This window comes from Salvelinus fontinalis, chromosome 36, assembly GCF_029448725.1.
Source record: "Salvelinus fontinalis isolate EN_2023a chromosome 36, ASM2944872v1, whole genome shotgun sequence".
Classification (NCBI taxonomy): Eukaryota; Metazoa; Chordata; class Actinopteri; order Salmoniformes; family Salmonidae; genus Salvelinus; species Salvelinus fontinalis.
In genome coordinates this window covers 23,595,238-23,609,311 of record NC_074700.1, presented here as the reverse complement: position 1 = coordinate 23,609,311, position 14,074 = coordinate 23,595,238, and the positions used below count along the sequence as shown (strand labels likewise).

At 40.2% G+C, this 14,074-nt stretch overlaps 1 protein-coding gene across 1 annotated transcript; it reads left to right on the top strand.

Annotated features, from left to right (window-relative positions):
• The first annotated feature begins 1,167 nt into the window (after window positions 1-1,167).
• On the top strand, window positions 1,168-12,678 carry LOC129835485 (mucin-3B-like). Its single transcript, XM_055901122.1, has 11 exons — window positions 1,168-2,175; window positions 2,343-2,458; window positions 2,564-2,625; window positions 2,771-2,901; window positions 4,430-4,501; window positions 4,979-5,144; window positions 7,680-7,835; window positions 9,861-9,979; window positions 10,411-10,529; window positions 10,760-10,900; window positions 11,098-12,678. The coding sequence occupies exons 1-11, from the start codon at window positions 1,215-1,217 to the stop codon at window positions 11,140-11,142; spliced, it is 2,088 nt and encodes a 695-aa protein (XP_055757097.1). The 5' UTR covers window positions 1,168-1,214; the 3' UTR covers window positions 11,143-12,678.
• The last annotated feature ends 1,396 nt before the right edge of the window (window positions 12,679-14,074 follow it).

Sequence of the window (14,074 nt, the reverse complement as noted above, 5' to 3'; positions counted from 1 at the left end):
CTGCAGAGCCAACTGACTCCACAACTGCAGCAGGTACAACCCGTGAAGATCACACAACAACATTAGAAATGACAACAATTCCAGCTGAAACAACTACCATTGTTACACAAGAACCATCAACTAGCCCAGAAACTGTGACAAGCCCATCTCACACAATCACTTCGGGTCACACATCAGTGCCCTCTGACGTTACAAGTGAGTCTCTAACTAGCACTGCTGGTACCTCAACATCAAGTGAGGCATCAACAACAACTTCTGAAGCAAGCACATCTGCTGAAGAATCAACATCGACCACAGCTGGTTTAACAAGTGCAACTGTGGGAGCTACATTTTCAACATCGGGAGTGACCATGACACCAGAATCAACCAAAGACACAATAGAAACAACTACAGCTATGTCCTCAGGTGTAACAGAAACTTCAACCAGTACCTCACCGGAAACAAGTCCCTCACAACCTTCTACGATTACCAGTGAGCCTGCCACTACAAATGAACTAACTTCAGCAGTCACGGGCGGGCAAATATCTTCCACTACCGTTGGACTCTCATCTACCCAGGGAACTGAAAGTACAACTGCAGAGCCAACTGACTCCACAACTGCAGCAGGTACAACCCGTGAAGATCACACAACAACATTAGAAATGACAACAATTCCAGCTGAAACAACTACCATTGTTACACAAGAACCATCAACTAGCCCAGAAACTGTGACAAGCCCATCTCACACAATCACTTCGGGTCACACATCAGTGCCCTCTGACGTTACAAGTGAGTCTCTAACTAGCACTGCTGGTACCTCAACATCAAGTGAGGCATCAACAACAACTTCTGAAGCAAGCACATCTGCTGAAGAATCAACATCGACCACAGCTGGTTTAACAAGTGCAACTGTGGGAGCTACATTTTCAACATCGGGAGTGACCATGACACCAGAATCAACCAAAGACACAATGCAAACAACTACAGCTATGTCCTCAGGTGTAACAGAAACTTCAACCAGTACCTCGCCGGAAACAAGTCCCTCACAACCTTCTACGATTACCAGTGAGCCTGCCACTACAAATGAACTAACTTCAGCAATCACGGACGGGCAAATATCTTCCACTACAGTTGGACTCTCATCTACCCAGGGAACTGAAAGTACAACTGCAGAGCCAACTGACTCCACAACTACAGTGGGAACGACCCTTGAAGATCACACAACAACGTTAGAAATGACAACATTTCCAGCTGAAACAACTACCATTGTTACACAAGGACCATCAGCTAGCCCAACGATAGAAGCAATAACCACAACACAGTCTCCAACTCCACCATCTACCACACCCTTTTTAACTACTGAAACTACATTACCTTTCACAACCACACCCAACACACCTTCTTCAACTACATCAACTACCCCACCTACCACACCTTCTTCAACTACATCAACTACCCCACCTTCTTCAACTACATCAACTACCCCACCTACCACACCTCCAACTACGTCAACTACACCTACCACACTTTCTCCAACTACCCTAACTACATCAACTACCCCTTCTACCACACCTATCCCAACTACCCGTTCTACTACACCTATCCCATCTACCCCTTCTACCACACCTATCCCAACTACCCCTTCTACCACACCTATCCCAACTACCCCTTCTACTACACCTATCCCAACTACCCCTTCTGACACACCTATCCCATCTACTTCACCTATCCCAACTACCCCTTCTACTACACCTACCCCTTCTACAACACCTATCCCATCTACCCCTTCTACCACACCTATCCCAACTACCCCTTCTACTACACCTATCCCATCTACCTCTTCTACCACACATATCCCATCTACCCCTTCTACCACACCTATCCCATCTACCCCTTCTACCACACTAATCCCAACTACCCCTTCTACCACACCTATCCCATCTACCCCTTCTACCACACCTATCCCAACTACACCTTCTACTACACCTACCCCAACTACCCCTTCTACTACACCTACCCCAACTACCCCTTCTAATACAACTACCCCTTCTACTACACCAACTTCAACTACCCCTTCTACTACACCTACCCCAACTAACCCTTCTACTGCACCCACTCCAACTTCTACAACTGCATCTCCTTCATTGACGTCACCTTCACTCTCAACAACTGGACCTCCGATATTTGTAACTGTGGGTGAGTGCTCACATAATACTCTGATACTACTAGGGCTTGGAGGTTTTTTGTCAGTAAAAAACTGCCAGTCCTATGGAATATACTGTCCTGGTTTATCTAACTACTACTGGTCCATAAATGGTCTAATTCTTGTTCCTTATCGTCCTATTCATGTCAATGAACTACAGACACCATTGAAGTATCAACAGACGTCACTGTTAGACTCAACAAAACATTTAAAAAGGAATACAGTGACCCATTAACACAGGAATACCAAGATTTTACAGAAAATTTCACTAACGACGTAAGTGCCTAATTTACATACAAACTATTTTTTAATGACACATGTATAATCTTAATGAGCTCATTAATAGTAACTAACTGAGCTATAACAACTTATGTTTTCCAGATGACCTTACTGTACAACCGCACTATGAACAATTTTATCGGCATAGTAATAATAGGACTCAGGTATGTGAACATTTGAGGAAACTTCGCAAGAAAGAGGTAGTACGCATGTACATTAAACACTTACTTTAAAAGGTTAGTTGAACCTCTTTTTAGAACGTCTATTTAAAATGTGGAACCTTTTTTTGGAATCTCTTCTCTCTATTAGGAATGGCAGTGTCGTGGTGGAGCATGTGGTTCTACTGCGCATAGAGAATGGGAAGAATTTAAGTCATGAGATTGCTGAGTCAGAACAACAGATCAAGGACATTCTCAACACGGCCAAAAACTGCACCACAGGTCAGTAACCGACTACAGACACTTACGATATTAGAAACCGGTTGTTAAGTAGACCATTTTGGCCAATCCATGATCTGCTGTGTGTGCCATTTTACATTTGCCATTTAGCAGACGGTTTTATCCAAAGCAACTTATGACAGTGAGCGCAAACAATGTGGTATGGGTAGCCCCAGTGGGAAATGAAGCGGCCACCCTGGCCTTGCTAGAGCCTTGTTATTGCCCACTGAGCTAGCGTTTGTAAATTCGCTCTGGCTAGCTAGTCCGATTTTAGAGCACTCTCGTCTGAGTGTGCCAGAGCGCAGAATAACTGATGAATTTAGGAACGCTCAACACCAGTTGAATATGGCCTGTGTAAGTAGACGTCGGCAAAAAAAGCTTAATTAAATTGTTCCCAGCAGCACAGTTTCATGCTGACCACACCGGTGGCGTGCGTGAGCGTTGCATAATAAAGGTACGCATACATGTTATTCAATCATTGCAGCAAGTCTTCATAGCCAGGAGCTAAAATGGAACTTGGTTCTATTCGTGATGCTCGAAGCGATGCAAATCCCGCCTCTCCCATTTCCTCATTGGTTTTTAGGAGCATATACCCACGTGGGTGATTGAAACATGAACTGAGGTCCACACTCCAGTCCAGTTGGTAATGGTAATACACCTTAATTAAAGTTAGTTGCTAACAGCAATATAAAGTACAAAGAAGAAGAAGAAGCCTGAAGAAGGAGAGATGACTAGAAACTAACTCAGTTTACCCTTTTATCTGCGGATTCATTGTCAGAGTAGAGGAACTTGTGCATTTCAGGTAAAATAACAAGCCAATTTTTATCTACCAGGAAAAATACGCTAGCAACAGCAAGCTAGCTAGCTAAATTGCCATAAGTGTTTAATTCCTTTCGACCTGTCCCCAAATTAATATATATGATTCAGAGTTCGTTTAGATATTTCAACCTGCGTGTCCTGATCGCATCTGGTGTGGGGTGGGCAGAATCAACATGCATGGGATGGTGCAGGCGCGAGTGGTCTGGTCGGCATGTTACAGTCACCAACGCTCTGGATAAGATGAAAACAGCCTAACTAGCTTTGCTAGGGCGAGTAAAATGGTCAGAGTGAGGTGTTCTCTCATTTGTGTCTGGAAGTAGCTAGCCAATATTAGCCAGTTAGTTTGGGTGCTTGACTGCCTTTGCGAGGTCAACCCTACTCCTCAGCCAGAGCGTCCAGTGTTTGCCCCGAGAGCGAAACACTCTGAATTTATGAATGGACAATCTGTCAATGTTCTGAATTTCCAAACGCCCAGAGCACACTCTGGCACTCCAGATTTGAATTTACGATCAGACCCACCGTTGTTAAAATCAAATATTAGTCCTGGGTTAGCTGACCAATGCGTATTAATTTTTTTTAAAGTAAGAATTTACCACTTGTAAACTTTACATTGACAAAAAAAATCTACTGCGTTATTAAAAGATGGTATTATTGACAAATCACGTGTCAAATAATTTGTTTTGTATAACAAACATTTCTGTTGCATTCACAGGTCAAGTAGGCTGTATTGGGGTGGACATAATTGGAGATGTCATAGTAAAAAATTCCACATTCGATAAAGAATGTAAGTACACTAAAGCCTATATTTGTGAGTCTATGGATAACCTTTCAACACATTTTAGTGAATGAGGTTATACTGTAAAGCTGTTCCTACCAGGGTTGGGGTCAGTTACTGTAATTCAGAATGCCAAGAGTGTGCAAAGCTGTCACCAAGGCAAAGGATGGCTACTTTCAAGAATTGAAAATATAACATATTTTGAATTGTTTAACACTTTTTGGTTACTACATTATTCCATATGTGTTATTTCATGGTTTTGATGTCTTCACTATTATTCAACAATGTAGAAAATAGTACAAATAATGAAAAACCCTTGAATGAGTAGGTGTGTCCAAACCTTGGTATTGTGTATATATATGTATTGTTTAATTGGCTATAGTGTATTGAAAAATTCCAATTAATCTCCTGCATTGACTTTTAACATAACATACTTTTGAACTTTGAACTTAATATTCTTTTTAACTTACCATCATCTTTGTGTAGCGGTATGCGACCCGGCCAAACTAGATAAGGACTTGAGGATATACTACCATGCAGCACAAATAGATGGGCGACTGGTCTGTGTCTCTCCCTGTGCCTCCGGACACAACAGGGAAAAGAACTGCAACACCGGCACCTGTAGTATGTCAAGGGACGGCCCGGTCTGCAGGTAAGACCTCTTATGACTTCTTATAACATAACAGAGCATATAGCCAACATATAGCCAACATATAACACATACAACATATAGCCAACATACAACATATAGCCAACATATAACACATACAACATATATCCAACATACAACAAATAGCCAACATATAACACATACAACATATATCCATCATACAACATATAGCCAACATGTAACACATACAACATATAGCCAACATAAAACATATAGCCAACATATAACCAACATACAACATATAGCCAACATACAACATATAGCCAACATATAACATATAGCCAACATACAACATATAGCCAACATACAACATATAGCCAACATACAACATATAGCCAACATACAACATATAGCCAACATACAACATATAGCCAACATACAACATATAGCCAACATAAAACATATAGCCAACATACAACATATAGCCAACATACAACATATAGCCAACATATAACATATAGCCAACATATAACATATAGCCAACATATAACATATAGCCAACATACAACATATAGCCAACATACAACATAGAGCCAACATACAACATATAGCCAGCATATAACATATAGCCAACATACAACATATACCCAACATAAAACATATAGCCAACATACAACATATAGCCAACATACAACATATACCCAACATACAACATATACCCAACATACAACATATAGCCAACATACAACATATAGCCAACATAAAACATATAGCCAACATATAACATATAGCCAACATATAACATATAGCCAACATATAACATATAGACAACATACAACATATAGCCAACATACAACATATAGCCAACATATAACATATAGACAACATACAACATATAGCCAACATACAACATATAGCCAACATACAACATATAGCCAACATAAAACATATAGCCAACATACAACATATAGCCAACATACAACATATAGCCAACATACAACATATAGCCAACATAAAACATATAGCCAACATACAACATATAGCCAACATACAACATATAGCCAACATAAAACATATAGCCAACATATAACATATAGCCAACATATAACATATAGCCAACATATAACATATAGCCAACATACAACATATAGCCAACATACAACATATAGCCAACATACAACATATAGCCAACATAAAACATATAGCCAACATACAACATATAGCCAACATATAACATATAGCCAACATACAACATATAGCCAACATACAACATATAGCCAACATACAACATATAGCCAACATACAACATATAGCCAACATACAACATATAGCCAACATACAACATATAGCCAACATACAACATATAGCCAACATAAAACATATAGCCAACATATAACATATAGCCAACATATAACATATAGCCAAGATACAACATATAGCCAACATACAACATATAGCCAACATAAAACATATAGCCAACATACAACATATAGCCAACATACAACATATAGCCAACATACAACATATAGCCAACATACAACATATAGCCAACATACAACATATAGCCAACATACAACATATAGCCAACATACAACATATAGCCAACATACAACATATAGCCAACATACAACATATAGCCAACATACAACATATACCCAACATACAACATATACCCATCATACAACATATAGCCAACATACAACATATAGCCAACATACAACATATAGCCAACATACAACATATAGCCAACATACAACATATAGCCAACATACAACATATAGCCAACATACAACATATAGCCAACATATAATTTATAGCCAACATATAACACATAGCCAACATATAACATATAGCCAACATATAACATATAGCCAACATACAACATATAGCCAACATACAACACATACAACATATATCCGACATATAACATATAGCCAACATATAACATATAGCCAACATACAACATATAGTCAACATACAACATATAGCCAACATATAGCCAACATACAACATATAGCCAACATACAACATATAGCCAACATATAACATATAGCCAACATACAACATATAGCCAACATACAACATATAGCCAACATACAACATATAGCCAACATACAACATATAGGCAACATATAACATATAGCCAACATATAACATATAGCCAACATACAGCATATAGCCAACATACAGCATATAGCCAACATATAACATATAGCCAACATACAGCATATAGCCAACATACTACATATAGCCAACATATAACATATAGCCAACATATAACATATAGCCAACATATAACATATAGCCAACATACAACATATAGCCAACATACAGCATATAGCCAACATACTACATATAGCCAAAATATAACATATAGCCAACATACAGCATATAGCCAACATATAACATATAGCCAACATATAACATATATCCAACATACAACATATAGCCAACATATAACACATACAACATATAGCATATAGCCAACATACTACATACGGTATAACCAACATGAAACCAGCACAATGACTCCACTTAACCCTCCATCCTTCTGTGTCCCATCCACCACCCACACAGATGTAACCAGGACTACTGGTACCTAGACTCCGATTGCTACGGTCCTATCCTGAAGAGGGACCTCTTTGCCGCGCTACTGACCCTGGCAGGACTGGTGATAGCAGCCGTGGGGGTCATGGTGGTCTATGTGCCCTGGCATAGACGACAATTACATAGGTGAGACTGACTACAGATCAACACAGCAGCTACAAATATCAGGGACAACACAAAGAGTGACATAAATGTTTACGTGCAGTAAGTGAAGCCTTCACCATCTAGTCATGAGAGAACCCTTCACCATCTAGTCATGAGAGAAGCCTTCACCATCTAGTCATGAAAGAACTCTTAAACCATCTAGTCATGAGAGAACCCTTCACCATCTAGTCATGAAAGAACTCTTAAACCATCTAGTCATGAGAGAACCCTTCACCATCTAGTCATGAGAGAAGCCTTCACCATCTAGTCATGAGAGAACCCTTCACCATCTAGTCATGAAAGAACTCTTAAACCATCTAGTCATGAGAGAACCCTTCACCATCTAGTCATGAAAGAACTCTTAAACCATCTAGTCATGAGAGAAGCCTTCACCATCTAGTCATGAGAGAACCCTTCACCATCTAGTCATGAGAGAACCCTTCACCATCTAGTCATGAGAGAACCCTTCACCATCTAGTCATGAAAGAACTCTTAAACCATCTAGTCATGAGAGAACCCTTCACCATCTAGTCATGAGAGAAGCCTTCACCATCTAGTCATGAAAGAACTCTTAAACCATCTAGTCATGAGAGAACCCTTCACCATCTAGTCATGAAAGAACTCTTAAACCATCTAGTCATGAGAGAAGCCTTCACCATCTAGTCATGAGAGAACCCTTCACCATCTAGTCATGAAAGAACTCTTAAACCATCTAGTCATGAGAGAACCCTTCACCATCTAGTCATGAAAGAACTCTTAAACCATCTAGTCATGAGAGAAGCCTTCACCATCTAGTCATGAGAGAACCCTTCACCATCTAGTCATGAGAGAACCCTTCACCATCTAGTCATGAGAGAACCCTTCACCATCTAGTCATGAGAGAACCCTTCACCATCTAGTCATGAGAGAAGCCTTCACCATCTAGTCATGAAAGAACTCTTAAACCATCTAGTCACGAGAGAACCCTTCACCATCTAGTCATGAGAGAACCCTTCACCATCTAGTCATGAGAGAACCCTTCACCATCTAGTCACGAGAGAACCCTTCACCATCTAGTCACGAGAGAAGCCTTCACCATCTAGTCACGAGAGAAGCCTTCACCATCTAGTCACGAGAGAAGCCTTCACCATCTAGTCATGAGAGAACCCTTCACCATCTAGTCACGAGAGAAGCCTTCACCATCTAGTCACGAGAGAAGCCTTCACCATCTAGTCATGAGAGAACCCTTCACCATCTAGTCACGAGAGAACCCTTCACCATCTAGTCACGAGAGAACCCTTCACCATCTAGTCACGAGAGAACCCTTCACCATCTAGTCACGAGAGAACCCTTCACCATCTAGTCACGAGAGAAGCCTTCACCATCTAGTCATGAAAGAACTCTTAAACCATCTAGTCACGAGAGAACCCTTCACCATCTAGTCATGAGAGAACCCTTCACCATCTAGTCACGAGAGAACCCTTCACCATCTAGTCATGAGAGAACCCTTCACCATCTAGTCATGAGAGAACCCTTCACCATCTAGTCACGAGAGAACTCTTAAACCATCTAGTCACGAGAGAACCCTTCACCATCTAGTCACGAGAGAACCCTTCACCATCTAGTCACGAGAGAACCCTTCACCATCTAGTCACGAGAGAACCCTTCACCATCTAGTCACGAGAGAACCCTTCACCATCTAGTCATGAGAGAAGCTAATGTGTGGATTTGTAAAGATAAAACAACAGGAGTAAGATGTTGGCACAGACAACAAGCCTGGAGGTGAAACACAAAAAATGTATTACAAAGCTATGCACTTGTATAGAATTTGGATATGATGAACTCTGACCTCCAACACATATATAACTGTGTAAGAAGTTGGAACTTTGAAACCTGGTTGAGGATGTACATTTTTTTTGTAGCAATCAATGACACTAACCAATAATTATTCTCAAAACAATGATCATACTGCGATGATCAGTAATGTAAGCTCATAAAGTAAGTTTCCTCTCTCCCCTTTTCTTTCAGGGTGAAAGACATCCATACAAAACAAGTTAACCAGTGGCTGGAGGAAGACTTTGAATGGCCCAACAGGCCAAATACAGGTGGCCACTTGGTTGGTTCAAGTAGTACAACAGTCCTAACAGGTACACTGTCTAAAACCTACTCTGCCTCACCTGTCATAGGTTATTGCTAGAATTGTGTTTTAAGGGGTACATTTATAATATGCCATTGTTATGCAGTGTTTTACTTTTATCTGACCTAGTTTTGATTCCGTGCTCTTTCATGATCCTATTCTGGATGTCCTATTTCTTACTGTTTGATATTGAACACTGTATTGCTGAAGAACAGCTTGTCAGTGAGCATTTCTCTGTACTGTTTCCACCTGCTGTATCCTGTGCACATAAAACGTAAACTTTGATTTCATTTTACTTTAAAAAGTGTGGCATAATGCTGCCCCCTTCCCGAAAAATGTATTTTAAAATAATTTTATCTGTAGAGTACCTTGGCATGTTTTAAAACATGAGTATCTTCAGAGGACCGTTTCTAAGTATCATTTTTGTTCCCGATTATACAGAGAATGAGCCTAACCCACCTTATGGTGGCCGAGTGGGCTTGCAGTACGACGCAGAGGGAGATTCCCTGTCATCCTCCAGTACAAGGCTTCCGTCTCCCTACCATGGAACACAGGCACAGGTGGGGATCTATTTTAGGTATCCTAGATGCCATCTCCTGCTGTGGTGCCTTTGAGCAAGGCACTTGACTTAACCCATGGCTCACCCTTGTTTCCGACCCCTCCGTCTCTGTGTGTGTGTGTGGGAGACGAGTGCATGTTACTTAAAGGGTTCAAAAGCAACATCAAAAAGGAAATTCCATGATCTGAAAATGACAATGGACAATCAAGTCTTCTTTTTCTTCTTCAAAAGGTGTCCAGGAGGAGGTCTGAGACCATCTGCTATGACTACAGCTCCTGGGGCGCTGATAGGGACGCCATTCAAGTCATACAGACTACTGCCACCTCATCAGGGCAGCATTTTACATTGAGTGACCCTGGCAGCCAATCAGAGGTGGGAACGGAATGTTCATCATAATGCTGTCAAATATGTATGTAATAGGTATGGGTGCCCCTCGTAAACTGTTTCAGCCTTCTGGGTGTGCACTTTCCAAGTAGATTACTACATGATTGAGGACACACAGAGGAGCTAGTGATCACTTTAGAAACCTATTCCATACTCAAATACCTGTTTTAAATATTCCCTGACAGCTCAGGATCAGCATACCGGAGATAAGGACTGACTCTGAGATCTAGTGGGAAATCCTCAAGTCTTAAACAGAACTGGACAAAGAAGAGGATAATACATTTAAAGAAGTGTTTCTCATCGACCAACGGAATAAAACAGACAGAAAAAGGATCTCTAACGGACAGTCTCCTCTTTGGGAGCGAAGCCTGAATAACAGTTGTGGGACAATGCTTTATTAACACTACACAGGATTGTCCAAAGCAGTTTGGTTTCCATGAACTCACTGATACAGGAGGACGTGAAACCCAACCTCCGATTCATTCATGGAATAATCTGCTCTCAAATCTATTACCTATCAGGATATCTAAGGAAACAACATGTTTTATATGCTGTACTTCAGTGATGCATGTTTACAATAAGTCTGAACAATGATATATGTAACTTATAATAGTTGGCCAATTAACATGGCTTGTTTTGCACTTTGGTACCACAACAAATGAATTTAACTAATGTTGTAATATCACATGTATATAATAATATGTCCTAACAATCTGTCTGTATACAGAACAGATATTGCACTGTGGTAGTTCTTATACAAACAAAACATATTTAAAATGTCTACAAAAAACTAAGTTATTTCCCAACTCATTTTTGTAAACTGAATAATGTTAAACCAATAAATAAAATTGCAAATTCTGTTAAAAAAATATGGCGTTCACACATAAATAGAACAATAAACGCAACTGATGAAATTGGCAGTCAAATGAACAATGAATGAACAATGAATGAAGGCCAGAGTGAGCCATTTCTAGTCAGTGGCGCATGCTCACGCTCTTGATCTCGTTGTTTGGCTGCATGTTCAACGTTCTTGTTCTTTGGTTGTTCGCTCATCTCGTCTTTCCCTGTGCTCAAGCTCTAATTTATGTTACTCCTACTTTGCCTTTGGTTCTAACTCCCTCGGTTGCACGTCAACGGGACTCACCCCACTACCCGTAGCACCTTTTTCATCAGTCCTCTCCGTAAAGATTTCCTCATCCACCGATCAGCGCTTTGACTACTGCTTTTGGATCGCCAGATGCCACTTTGATGTCATAATTCTTTGCGATGATGAGCAGATTTGCCTTCGTACATTTATCTATCATCTCCCATGTAGGGTTTTCCACAAATGCTTCCAACTAGCCTGTGTGATATTGCAGCTTATAAAATTATTCCACCAATCTTATAACCCATTAGGGGGGATGTCAGTGACAGCAACTCTACCACAAAAGTGTATTTTGAACACTCAAATATCTGGGCACAGCAGAGCTTCACAGTCGGAGATTAGAGCAACTATCACAGGAAACAAGATCCCGGATGAGCCCCCATTTTGTTACGTTCCCCAGCAAGAAACCAAAACGTTTCACTCAAACAGAAGGGGGAACTAACAAAGAGTCACTAACAACACCCAAAACAAAAGGGAAGGTCTCACGTGTTAACCCGCTAACGTCCAACCTCTAAATATTAATGGAAGAACAAAAACCTGTAACAGGTCAGTTATGGATGGATGTGTAGGTTCAGAACTTGTTGTTGGCATGTCATGCCCAAGTTTGCTAATCATGCCAATAAAAAAAGTATTTAATTAGTTGGCTATTTCAGTGGGTTTTGTGATAAATAAGCCATCTGATTCAATGAATGATGGAGCCGAGTTTGCCTTTTTGGCAAAAATGTAATTTAAGGTGCTCCAAAGCTTTTTACTATCATTCTTTATAAAATGTATCTTTGTTTTATAGTATAGTTTATTCTATATATTCAGTTTAGTCAGATGTATTTCTCAATTTGCAGTAAGTTTGCCAATCGGCAGTGCAGCCAGACTTATCTGCCATTCTTTTTGCCTCATCCCTCTCAACCATACAATTATTCATCAATCCACGGGGATTTAACAGGTTTTACAGTCATTTTCTTGTTGGGTGCATACCTATAAGTAACTGGAAACAGCAATTTCATAAATGTGTCAAGTGCAGCATCTGGTTCCTCCTCATTACACACCCCAGACCAACAAATATTCTTTACATCTTTAACATAGGAATCACTATAAAACGTATTATATGAGCTCTTATACACTATACTAGGCCTTTGGAACTTTGCTTTTCCCAGATATGGCTACTATATTATGATGACTCCATCTGATACATTTGGACACTGCTTTAGAGCAGATGTCTGCAACAATAGTAAAGATGTAATCAATACATGTGGATGATTTCATTCCTGTGCTGTTTGTTAATACCCTGGTAGCTTGACTGAACCAGGTTTGAGGCACTGGTTAGAGTTTGAAGCTTTTTCTTGATTGGCAGCTTGATGAAAGCCAGGCAATATTTAGATCACTCAGAAAAAATACCTCTCTGTTGATGTCACATACACTATATATACAAAAGTATGTTGGCACCCCTTCAAATGAGTGGATTTGGCTATTTCAGCCACACCCGTTGCTTACAGGTATATAAAAATCAAGCACACATCCATGCAATCTCCATAGACAAACATTGTCAGTAGAATGGCCTTACTGAAGAGCTTAGGGACTGTAAACATGGCACCGTCATAGGATGCCTCAATCCCAACTAGTCAGTTCAACACATTTCTGCCCTGCTATAGAGCTGCCCCGGTCAAACTAGAGGCAAAATAAACACACCTATTTAGGCGAGGTGCTGGCTAGCGGAGTAGAACACTTGAAAAATTAAAGGAGAGCCGCACACTCTAGAAGCTCAGATGCAATAATTTAATAACCTAATAACCAACGTTTCGACAGACAAGCTGTCTTCATCAGGGTATAATGACAAACTCTGCGGGGTGACTAGTTTATATAGTGTCAAAGGACACACAGGTGTCTGTAATCATGGCCGGGTGTGGCCTGATATCATTGGTTAATTCTCAGATATAAGAACATAGAAAAACATGAATGGATATCATACGATCATAGATACAATTTGGCTACATAGGCCTACAAACATTAACAATAAATAGAAA

Excerpts from the sequence above, each read along its gene's own strand:
- LOC129835485 (XM_055901122.1), top strand. The coding sequence starts at position 1,215 with ATGACAACATTTCCAGCTGAAACAACTACCATTGTTACACAAGGACCA. Across the intron at positions 2,459-2,563 it reads CAGAAAATTTCACTAACGAC|ATGACCTTACTGTACAACCG; the intron begins GTAAGTGCCTAA and ends TATGTTTTCCAG. Across the intron at positions 7,836-9,860 it reads CATAGACGACAATTACATAG|GGTGAAAGACATCCATACAA; the intron begins GTGAGACTGACT and ends CTTTTCTTTCAG.